A 21,862-nucleotide genomic window follows, 5' to 3' on the forward strand; every position below is an offset into this window, starting at 1 on the left:
ATGGGTAATTTCAGAATATAAGATTATGTGAGATGTGAAACCAAAAGTACAATCCATAAAAAGAAAAATTGATTCATTTGACCTCATAAACATTAGATGTTTTTCACAGTAAAAAACCATCTGAAGAAAAAAATACAAAATAGAGTCCAGGGGAATATATTTAAAAATTACAAATCAAAGAAATTACTAGCTCTAAAATATACAAAATTTGTTTCTAACCTCAAAAATGTAAAAAAGTCATTTAGAGCAAATGCCATTTTCACCAAAAGGATAGACAGGTGACAAAATAAGCACAGTAAGTAGGATAATTATTAGTAATCGGAGAAGTACAAATAAAAACCATAAATTACTATACAGCAGTCAGAATGACTAAAATAAACATGAATTACATTAGCAAATGGTTACAAAGATGCAGAAAAACTGGATCTCTCATAAAACTGCTGATGAGAATGTAAAATTATATAAAAGGCTCAGAAACATTCCTCCAATAAGTTAACTAATTTTCATAATAAGGTATACATAGAAGTTAACAGAAATTTAAATTGTAATAGTCAAAACCTCGGATTACTTCAGAGATGTCCTTTAATAGATTGATTGCTAAACAACTTAGTATATGCATGATGAAACAATATGCAGCAGTATAAAGGAACAAATTAATGATACATCTACCAATATGAGAATCATCTTAGGAAACTATGCTGAGTGAAAAATGTCACTCACTAAAGATTGTACTCTCTGGGATTTGTTTCAAACACTATTGGAAGCATTAAAACTTGGAAATGGATGACAGCATAGTAATGTAGCATTAGGGAAGGGTACTTACTTGAAGAGGGTTAAGATGTGGGTGTGATATTAAAAGACAACAAGGCGATCCTTAGAGTATATATATACAGTCAGTATCTATACTATAGCAGTATATACATGACACTATTCAAATGATAAAGTATAGACTTACCACAGAAAAACAGTAAAGCTAAAGGAAAGTATTAAAATTATCAGTCAACGCACCTAGTTTTGATGTATTTTGCAATTAGCTTACCAGATAACTATGGAAAAACACTGGAATCCTGGAATCTCTCCATTCTGTCTGTATTCAAAGCTGTGTAATATTCTACTAAGTAATGCACACCACAATTTCTCTATCCATTCATCAGTTGAAGGGCATGTGGGCTGGTTCCATGATTTGACAATTAAAAACAATGGTGAACACAGATTTTTTTTTTTTTTAAGATTTATTTACTGGGGTACAGGCCAGAGGCTCAGGTGTAGTGAAAAGATTCACCAGAGACAGAGTGGGGAACTAAACAGGCAGAACTGAGGAAGAACACTGCTGAGAACAGCAGGTGAAGAGGAGGTGGGTCAGGAGAGGTCTGCAGTGCCACCTCAGGGTGGGGATCCAACTCTTGCTGAAGTGGCTTTAGCTTGTTAGTGCTGTGCTTTAATCTGCTGCACCACCAGGGAGAGCCCCACATATCTTTTTGTATTGCGTGCCAGGAGCCATAGAGTCCTAAAATGTAACTCTGTCCCCCTTTTCCCCACTTTTTGTTGTTTCCATTTTTTCTCCACTTTACCATTTTATTTTCTTTCCTTTTGTTTCATCCTCATACTTCTTTCTCTTTTCCTTCCTTCTTTTCGTTCTTCTCACATTTTTCTCCTTGATTTCCTTTTAATTTTTAACTTTCTTTTCCCCTTATTTTTCCTTTGTTTCTTTATTTTCTTTCTGCATTCCCAAGCCACAATCTAGAGGGACCTAGCACTTCAAGCAGAACATACCATTCATCTTGTGGGCACCTCCCGAAAGATTAGGCCTCAGCTTGTGCCTGATGGTGCAGTGTTCCACACAAGACTCTTAATTATCCCAGGCTCAGACAGTGGTCCATTCAAGTGTGGAGACTGCAAAGGCAAGGAATCCCAGGGCAAGCTAAAGCTTACAACATCTACCACAATAGAAGTAAATTCTCTCACTGCCCTGGCACCTGTGTCCTGTATAACAGTTCTGTACGCATAAATAAAATATTTTGAAAAGAAAACATCAAAATGAGAAAAGAATGATATGAATAATATAATGAACAAACTGAGGATTAAGAATGAATCTTTAAAGAAGAAAATAAAAGAGCTGGAGGATGTTCAAATGTTAGTGGTGGAACTAAAGCATTCTGGGAAAAGTCATGAAAACAGAATAGAGGAAATGAAAGAACAAACACTTGAAGGTACAGATATAAAAAGAACTAAAAAAGGAAAGGAAGGAAAGATACAAAGAATTAAGGAAACCTCTGAGAACTAACTGTACCATGAGAAAAGGCAATATAAAGAAGGAAGAGAGAGAGAAAAAGGAACTGATAAATTATTCAAGGAAATAATTTTTAAAAATTCAAAGCATGATTAAAAATAGGCATAAGAAAACTAGAAGGACACCAAATTAGGTGTTTTACAACCAATTTGGAAAGCTACAGCAAGGCACAAGTCTCCAAGATTCCAAGACAAAGAAAAAACAATGAAGCTGAAGAGGGTAGAGAGTGCCCTCCCTGGTGGCACAAAGGATTAAAGTGCAGCACTATGAAGCTAGTCACAGCCACCCAAGCACTAGTTGGATCTCAGCCATGGAAGTGATGACCCACATAGTACAGTGGACCTCTCCGTCTTACCCACTATTCCTCTCAGCAGTGTACTATCTACCTGTTCTGCTCCCCACTCTATCTCTAGTGAATTCTCTCATCATCTCTGCACCTCTGGTCTATACCCCAGTTCTGTATGCATAAATAAATATTTTTTAAGAAAGGGGGAAATAGATAAATTATAAATGAAAACAAACTAGGCTAACAGCAACATCTCTGAATAAAGAATACAGGCAAGACTAGCAATGACAAATTAACAACAACAAAAAAGCACTAAATATAGATCACATGAGTCTAACAGAAAGCTATAGGGCACTTTACCCACCCCACAATACCAAATAAACATTTTTCTCAAGCATATATGGATTGTACTCTAGGATTGATCACATAGTGGACCACAAAACACACATCAACAGATACATGAAAAGTAAAGTCATACTATCTTCTATCATAAAGGCATCAATCTCAAAATCAAACATGAAAAGAAGGAAAGAAAGCCTCCTATTTCATGAATATTGAACTCAACATTATGAAAGACCATTGTATTAATGAGGAAATCAAAAAGTTTTAAAATATCCTCAGTTGAAAGACAATGAAGACACAACTTTCTAGAATGTATGTGATACCAAAAAAGCGGTAATAAGAGGAAATTATATAGCAATACAGGCCCAAATCAAGAAATAAGAAAGAACCCAGAGAAATAACCTAATGCTCCATCTCAAAAACAGAAAAGAACAAAGATAAGAAGGAAATCAATATTGAGTCTTCAATCTTCAAGAAAATAAAGGAGACAAAACCTTTAGGTAGCTCACAAAGAAAAATGGAAGAAAAAGAAAAACCAGAATAAATAGAAAATAGTAAATAAATAGAACAGAAATTACATAGCAGGAATCCGGAGAATAATCAGAATCACTATGATCATTTACATGCAAATGAGTTCAATAATCTAGAAGAGATGGTCAATTTCCTAGAACTTTACAGTCATCTAATGCTAGCAAAGAAGAAATAGAAAATTTAAACAAAATCAATTATAAGCAATGAAATACAAACAGTAAATAAAACCTTCCCCAAAAATAAAAGCCCAGGACAAGACAGTTTCACAAATGAATTATTTCAAATGCTCAAACATATAATAGAGCCTATCATACAAAAAATTTTCAAATACCTGAGAAAGAAGGAATACCATTAAATAAATTTCATAAAGCCACCAATACACTAGCACAAAAATCAAAAAAAGAAAGAAAGAAAGAAAGCTACAGGACACTCTACCTAGTGAACAAAAATGTAAAAATCTTCAATAAAATCTTAGCAAACAATCATACAATGCATCATAAACAAAATAAACTATGGTGCCTCCTGGGTGGCACAAGGAGTTAAGTTGAACTAAGCACTATAAAGCTATTGACAAACAATGCAGCACAAAATTAATCCCCATCCCAAGAGCTGACCCATGTGGCATAGCAGAGCAATTCTATCCTTCTTCTCTGGCTGCTCCCCTCAGAAATGTCTTTCAGCCAATCCACCTGTTCTTCTCCCTACTCTATCTCTGGTGAATGCACTCACCCCATACAACTCTGGCCTGCATCCAGAGTATGCATAAGTAAATTTTTAAAAATCTATTAAAGAAAATACACTGACTATGCGGAATTCATTCCAGGTATACAACACAAGCAAAAAAATAAAAATAAAAAGCATGTCCCTATCAACAGATGCTGAGAAAGCATTTGACCAAGTTCAACATCTTTTTATAATAAAGGCCCTCAAAATTATTGCAATAGAAGGAACATGACTTATCATAATAAAAGCAACATATGACAAACCCATAGCCAATATAATTCTCAATGATGAAGGCTCAAAGCATTCCCTTGAGGATCTGGAAGAAGACAAGGATGTTCACTCTCACTCAACTTTTAAATATAATACTGGGAGTCCTAACCAGAGAAGTAAGACAAGAGAAAAACATAACAGGAATCCAGTAGGGAAAGAAGAAGTAAAACAATCACTATTCGCAGATGACATGATAATATACATAGAGAACCTGTGAAACTCTATAAAGAAAAACTAATCAAAATAATAAAAATACTTTATGAAAGTAGAAGGATATAAAATCAACTCAAAAAATCAATATTCTTCCTATATGCAAACAATCAGACTAAAGAAGTATTAATTAAAAGAACTATCACATTTACAAAAAAAAAAAAAAGATACCTGGAAATAAACTATCAAAGAACATGAAAAATCTATACAAAGAAAATTATTAAACACTGTTAAGAGGACTAGAATTTAACACAAAGGAATGGAAAAGCTATTTCTGGATTCAATGCAATTCTGATAATAATATTTTATCAATGATATTCTTTTAATGAATAGCAAAACTACTACAATAAAAAATGCATATAGAGTAACAAAAAACCTTAAATAGCCAAGATTTTGCTGTTTCAAAAGGAGGAGAATGGCAGTATCACACTTCCAGATTTCAAACTATACTATAAAGCCATAATAATAAAACAGTAAGATACAGTAACAAAAAATAGACAAACAGACCAATGGAATCAAGCTTAAAACTCAGAAATAAAGACACGCATTTATGGACAAATAATACATGATAAATGAACAAATAATATGCAATGGAACAAGAAAAGTCTCTTTAATAATTGGGGCTAGGAAAACTGGAACCACTATGCATAAAATGATTAAACTACTACCTTCCAACATACACAAAAACCAACTCAAATGGATAGAAGATGTGCACGTAAGACCTGAAATCATAAAATAATAGGCAAAATACTCCATGACATATATTTCAGAAACATCTTTCAGGACCCATCTCCAGAAACAAAGAAGTGAAGAAAAAGATAAACAGCTGGGATTATGTCAAGCTACAAAGCTCTGTACAGCTAAGGAGACAAAAATAAAAACAGAGACAACTCACCAACTGGGAGAAAATATGTACAGTCCATATAACTGGTAGAAGGTATCATTTTAAAAAAAGAGAGAGAGGGAGAAAGAACCAGCAGATGAACTATAAAGCAGGAGAGAAGAAAAAGGGTTCAAAACAGAGGTGGAAAAAGCACAAGAGACCATGGTGATGGTCTCTACCAAGTCATAAATGACTTGGTGTTGGGAATTTTATGGGGATTTCACTTGAGAGTAGAAATCAAATTTTATACAAAAAATGAACAGCGAAAGAAAAAATGAAAGAAATTATTTTTCTTTCTTTTAAAAAAGAAAGAAAAAGAATTAAGGATGAAAATGATTAAAAGTATAAGAGGAAAATATTAGAGAACAAAAGAAGTAGAACAATCCAAATGGAAAAGCAAATCATTGAGTTTGGAGATAAAAGATTTACAAAAAGGCAAGATGGAAGAAGAAAAAGAAATAGTCAAAAAAAATTGTGAATGATCTGAAACAAATAAGGAATAACAACAACAAGATAATAATAATGTACATTCTAGAAGGCAAAGCTAAACAAAAAGGAATATAAAATATAGTTAAAGAAATAATAGATTTAAACTCTCCAAACCTGGAAAAGGTAGTGAATGTACAAATCCAGGAAGCTAGTAGTACACCAGACAGCCAAACAAAATGAGGTCAGCACCAATATCATATTGAAAAGTCCAAGAATTCAAGACAAGGAAAAGGATATTTACATTGGTTAGGAGGAAGAAAGAGGTAATTTACAAAGGAATCTAGGTCAGGCTGATATCAGACTTCTCTGAAGAAACACTAGAGACAAGGAAATAATGGAAAGATGTGATCACGAAACTTAAAAAGCAAAAATTACCAAGCAAGGTTCTCTTTTAGGTGAGAGGGAGAAATAAACTGAAAAACTGAAGGAATTTTCAAAAACTACTTTCCCTCCCTGAAATATTTAAAGGAACTTGAGGATCTAGCCAAAAAAGAAAAACACAAAAACTTAATACACAACTACAAAATTAAAGACAAAATGGCATTAACAGACATTCAATTATTAATAATCATTCTAAACGTTCATGGATTAATCACTAGTGAAAAGGCACAGAGAATCTGGCTGGATTATGAATGAATGGATCAAGAAACGAGATACATATCCCAAATGAAATATTAATCAGCAATCAAAAAAAGATTTACGCATGCAAACTTCAGCAACATGTATGAAACTGGAAGGGATTACGCTAAATGAAGTGAGCTAGAAAGAAAAATACAAGATGGTTTCACTTTTATCTGCAGTCTAGAAAAACCAAAGAAACATACATTGTATGACTGACCCTTGAAGAGACTGTAGATCTGAGGCAGTCAGTGTGGGAGGAAGGAGGAGAGTGAGAAGGGATGAGAAAAGCTGGAAGAAGAAATAGAAGGAAAATAGTAAGGTGGGGGACTTTGGGAATTTGGTGATGGGGAAACTATGGTTATCACACCTGAGGGAAGACATTCCATTATGAAAAATAAAAAGGATTTTTAAAAATTGGTGATAGACTCCAACCTTCTGCTGTCCCCAGGAGAACCACTTGAGCTCCAAAGATAAAAACAGGCTCAATGCACAGTGTTAGAAAAACAATCTTAAGTGATTTTCAAAAGAAGGCAGGGGAAAATCATGCTACAAATAGAAACCAAGATTAAGCTCTAATACATGAGAACTAAACAAAACACTACTGAAAGACCAATGGGTCAACAAAAATCCAAAATACCTCATGACAAATGTCAACAAAAACTAAACGTTCCAGAATGTTTAACAGCAAAGTAGCATAAAAAGGGATACAGCAATGCAGACCTTCAAAAAGAAACAAGAAAGACCCCAAATAAGCAACCTTTCCACTCAGCTCAAGGAACTAGAAATAAAAGAATAAAATCAAAATCTAACATAAGCAAGTGATAAAAATTCAAGAACCAATAAATGAAATAGAAGTCAATGACATTCTAAAAAGATCAATAAACCCCAAATATGGCTATTTTTAAAAATAAACAAAATTAACATACTTATAGCTAGGCTCACTATGAAAAAAATGGAGAAAACTCATAAAATAATGAAAGAAGAGAAGTAACAACATTGCAGAAATTCAGAAAACAGATTACTATGAATACTTATATGCAAGCAAGTTCAACAATCAAGAAAAGAATAGAAAGATTCTGAGAATAAAGCAATTATCCAACACTGAATAGGGAAGGAAACCTGAAAAAAAAAAAATCAAAGCAAGGATATTGAAAGAGTAATCACAATTCCCATCCCCCAAAGAAAACCCCAGACCAACACTTCACAAGCAAGTTCTACCAACTTTTTTTTTTTTTTAAGATTTTATTTATTTATTCATACAGAACTGGGGTACAGGCCAGAGATGCAGAGGGTGAGAGGGTTCATCTGAGGCAGAGTAGGGAGCAGAACAGGCAGATCAACAAAGTACACTGCTGAGGGGAGCAGTGGGCTGGTCAGGAGAGGTCTGCCAAGCCATGTGGTCACCTCCAGGGCAGGCAGGGATCAGACTTATGCAGAAGTGGCTTAAGCTTCTTAGTACTGTGCTTTAACCTGCTGCGCCACCAGAAAGGGCCAGTTCTACCAACTTTTAAGATGAACTAACACCTACCCTAATCAAACATTTTAAAAAATTGAGAAAAAGTATTTCCCAACACAATTTATAAGGCCAACATTATGCTAATATCAAAATAAATGAGAAAACACACAGATAACTACAGACCAATTACCCTAATGAACACAGATGCAAAAATCCTCAATAAAATCTTAGCAAACTGAACCCAACAAAGCATTAAAAAGATTATATAGTATGTCCATGTGGAATTTACACCAGGAATACAAGGATTGTTCAAAATCCCAAAATAAATCAGTGTAATTCAAAACAACAATTAAATGAAAACAATATAATCATGCCAATAATTAATAAAAAAGAATTTGATAATGTTCAGCTTCCATTTATGATGAAAACCTAGAGATATATGCAAAATATCTTAACATAATAAAAGCTATATATAACAACCCATAACTAGTATCATACTCAATAGTGAAAACTGTAAGCTTTTCCAAAGATCAGATATAAAACAATACTACTCTCATGACTACTAACAACATAGTATCAGAAGTTCTAGCTAAAGCAATTAGGTACCACAGAGCTATAAAAGCAATTCCTATTGGGGATGAAGAAGTAATGCTATTATTATTTGTAAATAAGAACATAACATACAGAGAAACATTTAAATCTCCAGAAAAATAAAGCCAATAAGCCATTTCAGCAAATTGGCAGGCTATAAAATCAACACAAACACACAAATCAACAGTCTTCTTATATGCAATGTGGTTGAAGAGATAGAAATTACAATCATTGCATTTAAAATCTCTCTCTCACACACACATAAAGCCTGTGAATAAACCTAGCAAAAAAAGTGAATGACGTAAGCAAGGGAAATTGTAAAACACAGTTATAATACATAGAACTCAGGGGCCTCCCTGGTGGTGCAAGGGGTTCAGTCTCAGCACTGTGAAGAGTGCTGTAGTTCAGTCTACAGCCACTGCAGCAAGAGTTCTATCTCCAGCCAGGGAATTAGCCTATATGGTGCATCAAACCTCTCCTGTCTCATCCACTGTTCCCCTCAGCAATTTATTTCAGTTGATCCACCTGTTCTGTTCCCCACTCTGTCTCTGGTGAATCCTCTCACGCTCACACCTCTGCATAAATAAATAAATCTCTTAGAAAAATACAAGACGAGAAGTGTAAAGATGGATTGGAAGAATCAACATTACCAAAACTGCCTTTCTACCTAAAACAATTTATGGGTTCAATGCAATACTAATAAAAATCTCAATAGAATTCTTCAAAGAAATGGAACAAATATTGATGAAATTCATATGGAATCACAGAACAACCAAACAGCTAGTGTGTTCTCGATTAAAAGGGAGTCTACTATAAATTTATCATAAATGCAGCATAACACACAGACCAGTAAAACAGAATAGAGGGCCCATTAATAAAACCACACATATATGGACAACTATACACAGCAAAGGAACAAAGAATAGAAACGAGAACAAGAAAATCTCTTCAATTAAAGGTGCTGGGAAAATTGGACCACATGCAAAAGAATGAAAATAGATCATTATATAACACCATATATGAAAATCTATTCAAAATGGATAAAAGGCATGGCTGTAGCTGCAGAAGATCATATTTAGTGAAATAAACCAGAAAGAAAAGGAAAAATACTGGATGGTTTCACCCATAGCAAGAGTAAAATGACCAGGTGAGAAAATAATAATAATGCACAGCTATATACCAGACATTTTATGAAGGTGGAGCATGGAATGGGATCAAAAACAGTGGGGAGAGGGAAATGCATTGGACTATGATGATGGCACATGGGTGATCTGGGGATGGGAAGACCATGGAGATTACAACTGAGATGGAAAAATGCACAAAATGATGTAAAAATAAACTATTATATTATTTTAAAAAAAAGAGATGAAGTCCTCTATAAGAAGTAAAGAAAAATACCTATCTCCAAAATGAAAACTAATCCTTACAGAATTTTCTAATAGGAGTAACGGATAACATATGAATTGATAACTTAACCTAACCTTTATGAGACTTGGAAAATACAAATATTAAAAACTTATCTTGAATTAATTTCACTGTGCAAAAATGATGATATTGACTTTAATATGAACTTCAAGGGAAATGGTTACAATCAAGTCATTATATATTCCAATATTTGATACTATTTTTAACCAAGTTTGAGATGAGAAAATATTACCTTAAAAATCTTAACAAAGGGGCCCTCCCTGGTGGCGCAGCGGGTTAAAGCACTGCACTGAGAAACTAAAGCCACTTCCGCATGAGTTCGATCCCCACCTGCCCCGGAGGTGACCACATGGCGTGGCAGACCTCTCCTGACCCGCCCGCTGCTCCCCTCAGCAGTGTACTTCATCGATCTGCCTGTTCTGCTTCCCGCTCTGTCTCTGGTGAATCCTCTCACCCTCCGCATCTCTGGCCTGTACCCCAGTTCTGTATGAATAAATATATATAAAAAAAAATCCTAACAAAGGATATGTTAAGTATAATGAAAAGAGAGAAATAAATTGCTTCCTGGGTGTTCTGGCATAAAAAGCCAGGTATAAAGCAACATGACAACAGCTAATGAATATTATAGATAAAATTTACTAAGTAATATTGGTAAAAATAACATGGAGGAAATTCCACCTTGCTAATAATTGTAACTTAATTAATAATAGCAAATAACGCTAACCAAATAGAAGAATCACCTTTGTTCATGTTTATAAAATGCAAATTTCAAAGTATTTCATAAAACCATTAACTATTAAATTCTTTTAATATTTTATATTTATTTTTACTATTAGCACCATTAAATGTAGAAGTCTGATTTGCTTTATAGTATCTCAGACACTTACTTATACACTGAATATATTCTTTCTCCCCCCACATACCCCCAGCTTCGTATAACGTACCTTAGATAGTCTTTTGGAAGATTCACAACTATGATCTACACATGGCTTAGATGCTTTGTCAGTATCTAGAGATGAAACTGAGAATATATAATACATTTTATCATAGGGCTAAAGTACTGTATCACAGCATTTAAATATTTATTTTTTCATTACTAAATTAAGCAATTTTCTAAATATTAAGTCACTTTTTTCAGTTAAACACCTATGCCAGGAAATTTTATGTATAAACAAGGAAACCCGCACTTATACAGTGAAACTAAGAATTAATCAAACTCTCAACAGTTTGATTATTCATCTCATATTTTTAAATGGAATTATTTTAACTTACATAATTATATGTGCCTATAAGTGTGTATACATTCATTCATCACTCATTTGTATACAATACTGTTATGTCTTCTGAATAAATTAAAACAATCTATATAAAGTATAAATCATGATGACAATACTGGAGAAAGTCTGAGATTTTGAAGTTATGTAGAAGCCATGGTAATGAAAAATAATTCATGTATGTATGTATGTATGTATGTATCTATTTATTTAGTAAAGAATTCTCATAAGTCTAATTAAGGCAGGAATTATTTAAGTAGCTTGGGATATGTAAGTGATAAATACTGAAAAAAATCCCTACCATTTGGAAAATATATTTTATTGCAGGAAAAAAGAACAACAATAAGCAATAATCAATACATAAATATACTTTATGATGAGGTGATAATTGTGTTGAAAAGAAAAGATCAGGGAATGGGATCTGAAAATGTGTGATGGTTTCAATTTTTAATTAGATTATAACAATGATATTTGAGCAAAAAATGTAGGTGTTCTAAGAGCTACCCATGAGATTAGAAAGTATAAGGACTCCAAGACAGAATAATATATGTAATGCTAGAAGGACAGAAAGAAGCAAAATCTGACTAGAGAACAGTCAGCAAAAGAAATGAAATAAAATGGTTACATGAGGTATACCGTGTAAACCACTGTAAGACTACACGTTGGTTCATATCCTTAGTGAAAATGAATCCATTCTAAGATTCTTAGAAGTGGAATAACATGAAAGAATAGTATGACAGATTAGACTATTGGTCCTGATTCCCTACTCTCTATGTATTCATATTCTTGCCATCTCATCAATCTGAAAAGATTATCACTGAGTAACTTTAGTATTAACCATGTGACTGCCATTGGCCAGGGAGGAAAGTGAAAGTATGAAATTGTGGGTCTTGGTCTTAATATGCTTCCATTTGCCCTCATGTGTTTCTCTAATCACAATAAACAAAGCTTCCCATTTTCATTCTCCTACCATTTGGCACATATTCCTAGACTGAAAAATACATGGAGCACAGACACCCAAATAAGAAAAGCTTGATCCACAATATGACAGATAATCAATTGAGACCAACCAAGACATGCCTGCGCCCAATAAAATTTACAGATATGTAAAAATAAGTAAGTGACCACTGATTTAACATTGAATGTAATGTTAAATGTGCATTTTCACACTGAAATGAGAAAATTTTAATATTATGAATTTTGTAGTAATCTCACCAAAATATATCAGTAGCTTGCACTAAAATAATAGCAGAGGAGTGGGCGAGATAATTCTACAACATTTTGAAGGTAAGCCAATAAGATTCCTTCAAATATTGGTTACTAGGTATATAAAAATTGAAGATAATTCCAAGATTGTGGCCTTAGAAACCAAAAGTAATAGTAATAGCAACTAGATCACAAAAGATAAAGGTGAAAAATTCAGTGGACAAGTATGGGAGAATGATTAAAGTGTTTACTTTTGCCCAATATTAAAAATTTAGAGACTAGGACAAATCATTTTAGAAATTGAAGTTTTTTGGAATTCTGGAAAATGGTTGTGTATTTGCAGTAAACAAATGAATGTAAAATCAATGAAAATTGAGTAAATACATTATTTAAAGAATGTGCATCAAATCATATCAATTCAATGGGAAAATTGACTTCATAGCTCATAACAAAAAATAATCTACAAAAGTAGCTTCAAAAGTCACTAACAATTACAACATGAAAAACAATAAATACAAAATTTGTGAAAGAATATGATTTCAACAGTACTATATTATAATATTCAAAATATAAAATTTTCAAAAACAAAAACTGTAAGGCATGTAAAAACAAAGAATGAGAGAAGAGCAATGAATCATTTGAAGGAAAAAAATAACAAAACTGACCCCAAGGAAGTAAATATTGGACAAAGTAGTTTTATTTCATTTATTTTCACTTTAATTTTTATGATTTGCTTTCTTCTAGTGGCTGTTGGCTTCATGTATTCTCATTTTCTTAGTTTTATAAAATATAAGGTGAGATTAAGATTTTTATTATTTCTTGACTTAGGACTAACTCATATATAGTTCCCTAACAGTATTAATTTTGCTGTGTCCTATATATTTTGGTAAGTTATATTGGCAAAATTGGAAGAAATACAACACCTAGAGGGCCAAATACATCAAAGAAATTGAAACAAAAGCCCCCCCACCAAAAAAGTCTGCCCCAGTTTCATAACTAAATTCTAAGCCTTCAAAGCTGAATTAATATGTATTCTCATTCTTTCAAAAATTTGAGGAAACAGATTCTATGAGAACAATGTTACTCTTTTACCCAAAGCAGACAAGAACATCAAAATGAAACTCCAAATGAATATCCCCTAAATAAAAATTCTCAATTAAATCTTAACCAACCAAATTTGACAATACATTTAAACAATCACATTAAGACCAGAAAGGATTTATTCAGGAATGCAAGGATCACTCCATATATACAAATAAACCAAAATAAACTACCATAACAACAAATATCAATAGATGCACAGAAATCCAACACAGATTTATGATAAAAAATCTTAAAAGAGAATACAACTGAACATAACAAAGTCATATATTAAAACCCACAGCAAGGGACTTCCCTGTGGCACAACAGGTTAAAGTGCCGCACACTATGAAGCTGTCTGAAGCCACTGCAGCATGAGTTTCCCTTGACCAGGAAAATGACTCACATAAGCATAGCAGACTTCAGACCTGCCTGCTACTCCCCTCAGTAGTGTATGTCAGTAGATCTGTCCGTTTTGCTCCCTACTCTGTCTTTAGTGAATACTGTTAGGCTCCGCACCTCTGGCCTCTACCCCAGTTCTTACATGCATACTAAATAGATCATTAAAAAAATAAAACCACAGCAAGCAAAACATACTAAATGATGAAAAATGAAAAGCTTTTCATATAAGATAATGTATAAGAACAAGGATATACCCACTCACACTGCCACAATTCAAAACAATACTAGAAGTCCTAACTAGAGTAATTAGTCCAGAGTAATTAGCCCAAAAGGAATCCAAACTGGAAAAGTAGTACAATATATTATCAGAGAATAAGATAATAAATATAGAAACTGTAAGGATGCCACTAAAACTTGAGAAGTAAGAAGTAAATGCAGTGAAGTATTACACTACAAATTTAATAAACAAAGTCTGTTGCACTCCTATACAAAAATAATAAGATAGATATGAAGAAAAATAATACCATTTAGAATCAAAATAATTAATTACCTAGGAATAAATTTAACAGGGATGTAACAGACCTGCAACAAAAACAAACAAACTGTAGATATTTTTAAAAGAAAATATGACACAAAGTAGTAGACAGGTATTTGTTTATGCTTTGGAAGAATTAACATTGTTAAAATGGTTATCTCACCCAAAGAAATATGTAAATTCAACAGTCCCTATCAAAGTTCCAATGTAAGTATTCAAAATAATAAAACAAGTATTACATTTTTACAGAACCACAAAAGAGCTCAAATAGAAAAAGTAAATGTGGCAAAAGATAAAAATAGACACAGAGATTAATGAAACAGAATTAACAGCCCAGAAATGAAGCCACACTTAATGGACAGCTAATTTCCAAGAAAGGTGCCAGGCATATACAATGAAGACAGTGAAGTAACTTCTATAAATGGTGCTAGGATAAATGGGCACTGACATGCAAAAGAATGATACATTAAAACGCTAATATATACCATATACAAAAATTAACTTAAAACACTATTTAAAACTCAGATGTAAAACCTGAAACCGTGAAATGCATAGAATAAAACATAGGCAAAGCACACTAATGACTTCAGTGGTGACTTAGGCACAAAAGCAAGAAAACAAAATAAAAAAAAATTTTAAATGTGACTGCACAGCAAAAGAATCATTAAAACCAAAAGGTACTCTATCAAATGGAAGAAAATATTTGCACCTCATATATCTGACAAGGAGCTAATATTCGGGATTTACAAAGAATACATATAGCACTAAAAAAAAAAAAAAAAAGAAGAAAGAAAGAAAGAAAGAAATGATCCAAAAAAGGAAAAAGAGATCAGGGTGAGGGTGGAAGAACAAAAAAGGACTATAATGATGGTGCATGGATGACTTTGGTGGTGGAAATTTTATGGGAATTATACCTGAGAAAAGAAAGAAAATATTACAAATTAACTAATTAATTAAAAATAAACTTGGGCAAAATGATGTAAAAATAAACTTTTTAATAAAAAAAAGTAAAAAAAAAAATAAAAAAATAAACTTGGGGAGAATATAAAAAAGGGGGTAAAAAAATTCAAATAGACATTTCTCCTAAGATAACAAGCAGATGATCAATAGGTACATGAAAAAAAATGTTCATAATTACTTATCAGGGAAATGTAAAACAGAATTACGATGATATACCATCTCACATCCATAATAACATGAATTAATAGAATCAAACAAGTGTTGACAAGTAAACAGAGAAAAATTTACCACTTTTAATACACTTTGGGTGGAAATGTAGACTTGTTCCATTTTTATGGAAAATAATATAAAATAGATCTCTCAGATGATCCCTTAAACACAGTTTCCACCAAAATAATAAATACAAAAGAACTAATTTGAAGGAATACATGCACTCCTATGTTCACTGTAGAACTATTTATAAGTCAAGGTGAGAAAACAACTTAAGTGTCAACAACACTTAAGTGGATAAAGATGATGTTTCATGTATACACAAGAATGAATAAAGATGATGTTGCATGTATACACAATGGTCTGTTATTCTGTTGTAACAAAAAATATGTAATTTTTGCCATTTGTAATAAATGGATAGAACTAGAAGGATTATGCTCAGTGAAATAAATCAGAAAATATTTATATATAATATATCTAACAAAATTCTAGTCTCCATCACATACACATACAATAAGAAAGAACAAAGACAATCTGAAAAATGGAAGAATATCTAATAAAGGCTTAGTACACACAACAAATAAATGCTACTAAAAATGTGCAGATAATCAACAAAACAGTAGAAATATATCTAGCATGAGTCTGGTATTCATCACATATAAAAACTATACATAAAGTACAAAGATATAATAAGATATTTTATATTATATATGTAATAAAAGCCTAAAATCTGAAAATTCTGAAGAATCCTACCACTCACCAAAAAAAATTACAACTCTTTAAAAAGAGGAAGAAGGCAGTCTTATGCAATAAAGTACAGTCCTGTGCTAACACCCAGACAGGGGACAGTGAGCAAACTCACCCTGACAGAGTTGAATATAGAGTTTAGCTGGTAGTTCCTCCTGTTCTCAGAACAGTGCTACTATCCCTGTCTGATCAGGCATTGTATCCAGTGTCCCCACTTGAACAAGAAGTTCAACCAGCAGACTCACACCATAGGAGTGGTGAATAAGCAACACCTTCCCTGATATCAATGAGTTCTTCCAAGTAGACACATAGAGAGCAAGCACTATCTACTATAAGACACTATCAGAGAACCATTTCAGAACCCCTAGTTGGGTTGACAGATGACTTAATTATTGATTAATACAGTTGAACCTATAGTTCTGGGGGCGGTGCTGGGGGAGATCATTCAAATATGCAGATACCAACTCAAAGAAACAAGAATCACAAATTAGGTAAGCATGTCACTACCAACAGAAGCTAATAAAGCTTCAATAGCCAATCCAAAAGAAATGGGTATCTACAAACTGACAAAGAATTCAGAATAATACTATTAATTGTTTGTTATCCTAAAAAAAACAATAGAAAACTAAACAAAATTAGGGAAAATAGTATATGAACAAAGCAAACTTTCAACAAAGAAACAGAACTACTAAAAAAATCAAAAAGCAATAGAGTTGAATACAATGGATAGAGGATTCAATAGGATGTTTCAACAGCAGATTCACAGACTGAGACGGGCAGTAAATTAGAACAGAAATAAATGAGAATAGGAGAAAAATGGAATTTACCAAATCTAGAGTTGGTTTGTTGGGGAAAAAATGAACATACTCACAAATGCAGTACTTTGTATATATTTTCTTAGGCTCATGAATGTCCCTTCAAGACCTTTAGGTCAAGAAACCCTGTTGACTGAGATCAAATCATGTGGACATGTACAGCTTTACACAGCAGAAAGGAGTAGCAAAGAGGTTGGGAAGTTAATACAAACTATGCACAGAATATGGCTTTCTGTTGAACAAAAAAAAAAAAAAAAGAGGTTGGAATAGGTGACCAACTTCTTCCTCAAACTGAGATTGCATATGAAGCCCCAGCCTTCCTGCCTACCCCCATCTCATACCAAGAGATCCAAAACTCAATCCGCACTGCTCCAAACACACACACACACACACACATCTGAACACTAGACAGAAAAGCAAAATGAGAAGGGCAGATGTCCTGGGACAAATATAAAGATTAAAGAAATAGAGGACCTATCATACAAAAACTTCAAAAAAAAACTAAAAATGCTAGAACTACTACAAGGTCAGCACACATGCAGGTGAAAGGAAATTCAGGAACAGAAATAGCATTCCTCACCAAAGACACAGAATATATTTTAAAAAATCACAAAAACTCAAAATGAAATACAATGTTAGGAAGCAAAATACAATTATACTGGCAAAAGCACTTTTCAGGTAGAAGACTGAAATGAAGAAATACCAGATGTGCTTACAAGCAGAATATAAAAAATAAAATAAAGGGTCAGATAAAGTCACAGTAGAAAAATAGGCCTTGAAACCTAACTGTGAAATGTTGGCAAGCAGAGAGGCAGGTGAAGAGAAAAGAAGAGGGAACAAACAAGGAAGAGCACAGGGTCTATGGTTGGTCGATGATGGCTATGTGGTGGTGGATACACTATGATGATGTCTGTAAAGGGGGAGAAGGAATCTTTCATTTTTATTATGGAAACAAAACTGTAAACCAGTATTAACGCAATAATTTTTAAAATATTTATTTATTTATCATACAGAACTGACATACAAGCCAGAGGTGCAGGTAAGGTGAGAGGATCCACCAGAGATAGAGTGGGGAGCAGAACAGGCAGACTGACAAGTACATGGCTAAGGGGAGCAGCGGTCAAGTCAACTCCATGACAGGAGATAGAACTAGCTTAGAACTGCTGTGCTTAAAATGTTGCACCACAAGGGAGGACACAATAAAAGCTATTTTTAAGAAAATCTTATATATTAGAAACTGACAAGGGGTTCATCTCCAAAATTCCAAAATTCTTATACAGTTCAACAATGGAAAAAAAAAAAGGGTAAAGGATCAAAACACTTTTCTAAAAAGATATTCAAGATAGCATATACACATATGAAAAATTGTTCAGAATCACTAATAAATCAAAACATGGCTATGACGTCATCAACAAGGTGATATAGTGATGTTGAGATCAATTTATCTCATTACAAAACAACTAAAAAGAAGACTTCCGGAAGATGGCAGCAGGGTAAAAACTCCGAGATCACTGTGTCTGGCTTGCATAGGAATTGAGGACTGAAAAAGGACTATAGACTTACTTACTGCAAGTTTCAACCCAAACGAAAACATCCTGGACTCACTAGAAGGTAGATAACTGAGGGGAAATTGCAATTGGGGAGTTCCCTTCTGGGAAATCCCAGGAAAACCCAGGTGCCTGAAAGTTCAGTGGGCTGCAGGAGCCTCTTTGCCCGCCCACGAAACGTGGGAGGTGAAGGGAGACGGCTCAGCTCAGTGAGTGGAGCCCAGGCTGTGGAAAGACTACAAATTTGATCCGCAACTTCTGAGTACAGGGGAAAAACCACTGAAACTGCAGACCCCATCGAAGCACCTGGGCGCCTCTCAAAGCCACTGATTAGCTCAACCAGCTCTGGAACCAGCAAGATGGCGGCAGAATAAAGACACTGAGATGACTACATCCAAACTTGTATGGGATTATATAAAAACGGACTACAGATTTACATGCTATGAGTTTCAACTCAAATGAGAATGCCGTGGACTCACTAGAAGGAAAATAACCAAGGGAGAACCAGCTATAGTGGAGTTTCCATAAGGGAAGCCGCACTGGCAGGATTAGCTGAACGCTGCAACTCTGATCAGGGAACACCAGCAGCTTCCTACTCCTTCAGCTCCTTTAAAAATCTAGGTGCCCAGACAGCAGGAAGTGCTTCAGAAGGAAACTGCCTGAGGCAACAGCTGAGGCTGCTCCACAACCTTTTGTTCCAGCCCTGCTACAACCCTGGAGATAAACTGAGACAATTCAGTTAGGGAGAGGAAACCAAATTGTGGAAAAGGCTGCAGCTTGGAACCAGAGACCCAAGGATACATGTTGCTGACTTTTGCCCCAGCAGCCCTGAGAAAGCCCTGGATATAAACTGAGACACCAGTTGGGGTGAGTGGACCCCAAGCTGTTGCGGGGGGGTGAGACCCAACCACAGGCCCAACCCTAGGATAATGTAGCAATTTTAACAATCTTGCATGGGCACATTCAACATAGAGAGGCCCTAGGAAGTGCCTCAAATGGGGAGACTTCCTCAGGGGTTTACCTGGTTACCACACCTACCCACAAAAATTGTAGTAAAACCCTGGAGTTAAAGAGATACAGCTGGGCTCTGTGAGAGGACCTCTGGCAGTGGGGAGCCACTACTCAGGGAGGGACCATTTGGATGAGACACAAAGAGCCCTGAAAGCTCAGAGAGAGGACTGGCAGCCTGCTCAGCTGGGAGGATTTCAGCCCTCTGGCACTCCCCTGCACTCCTCTGGTAAAGGGGAGATCACACCCCCAGAACAGAGGCCCAAAAACTTGTGAGCCAGAAAGGCTCAAAGTACATAGAAAGTAAGAAAAGCCAGGCACCAACTCAGCCACAGACCCAGCTCCAGGAAAAACTACACCACTTCTAATATATCATAACCACCACGGGCACACCAAATATAGAAGGAACCTGAGACATCCGAAGGCTACAAAGATCAACAGACACCATCCAGAAGCATGGACTCAACGTGTTACAGAACAGGGTGAACAACACAAGAGACTGCTACCAGCTGAGAAGACATACACAATTACACACAGTGGGGGAGGTAAAAATAACACAACTCAGAATACCCTCCACAACTGAAGTGTCTGGAAGTCCCTCAGCCATAACAGAAAGAACATCCAAAAAAAATGCCGGTCAATAATAGCAACACCGTATCCTACATATCCTAAAGAATAGAAAGTATTAGAAAATACACAACAGGGAAAAGAAGACAAACAAACATTCAAGGAAGTCCACAGGGGGGAAAATTCAACACAAAAAGATCAGTCAGCATTAACCAACAAAGAAATAGAAGAACTGTTCAACCTACCAGAAAAAGAATACAGAATCATCATGATAAACAAACAAAATGAAATGAGGCAAGCCATTCAGGAGTTGAAGAATGCAAACAAGGAAATTAATCAAAGAAATGAAAAAATGAGACAAGAAATCAGTGAACTGAAGAAAGAAAGAGACATTAAAAAAGGAAATACAAGAAATGCAGGCAATGAAAAGGTCACTAGAAGAGATAAAGAATGCTGGGAAAAGTTATGAGAGGTAAATAATGCTGGGAAAAAAGAATTGATGGAATGAAAGAACTAATCAGCAACATCGAAGAGACAGAAACAAAGAGAATTAAAAAAGAAAAAGAGAGAAGTAAAAAGGAAAAGGAATGAAAAAAACACTTCAAGAGCTATCTGACACCATTAGGAAAGGAAATATTAGAGTTACAGGTATCCCAGAAGGCGAAGAGAAAGGCCAAGGAGTAAAGAAAATATTCACAGAGATAATAGAAGAGAACTTCCCTAATTTGAAGAAGGAGATGAAAGTAGACATCCCAGAAGCAAGAAGAACCCCAAATAACCATGATGAGAGGAGAAGAACAGATAAGACATATCATAATAAAAATTCCAAGATTGCAGACAAAGAAAAGTAATGAGAATGACAAGAGGAAAGAAACAAATAACCGACAAAGGGAAACCAATCCGGATGACATCAGACTTCTCCAAAGAAACACTGCAGGCAAGAAGAGAGTGGAGGGACATTCTCAACAAACTCCAAAGCATTAAATGCCAACCAACAATACTCTACCCTGTGAAGCTCTCCTTCCTCTACTAAGAAAGAATAAGGACATTCTCAAACAGAAACTCCACAATTTCATCAAGACTAAACCTCCACTCAAAAACTACTAGAAGAAGCCCTCAAACCAATAGAATAATGAACAAAAACAGTTCAAAACAAGGAATAAAAATATAGAAGGACCAAAATGGCAAATGTAGGTGCCAGTATATCAATATTAGTTGGTTCTTTGGAAAAAATAAACAAGATAGACAGGCCACTAGCCAGATTCACAAAGAAAAAACAAGAGAAAGCACAAATAGAATCATTAACGAAAGAGGAGAAATCACAACAGACCCAGCAGAAATCAAAAGAATAATCAGAGAATACTATGAGCAACTATATGCAAACAAATTGGACA

The 21,862-nt window shown here is 34.5% G+C and overlaps 1 protein-coding gene across 1 annotated transcript in view; it reads right to left on the reverse strand.

Moving 5' to 3' along the window:
• ZPBP (zona pellucida binding protein) overlaps positions 1-21,862 on the reverse strand; it is a gene marked incomplete at its 5' end in the record, with an annotated part of 157,299 nt that overhangs the window by 78,638 nt on the left and 56,799 nt on the right. The window contains one exon of the mRNA XM_004694483.2: positions 11,062-11,138. Coding sequence (XP_004694540.1) covers positions 11,062-11,138 — 77 coding nt within the window. The remainder of the gene's footprint in view (positions 1-11,061; positions 11,139-21,862) is intronic.

This window comes from Condylura cristata, unplaced genomic scaffold (genome assembly GCF_000260355.1).
Source record: "Condylura cristata isolate star-nosed mole 26May11 unplaced genomic scaffold, ConCri1.0 scaffold00044, whole genome shotgun sequence".
NCBI classification, from domain to species: Eukaryota; Metazoa; Chordata; class Mammalia; order Eulipotyphla; family Talpidae; genus Condylura; species Condylura cristata.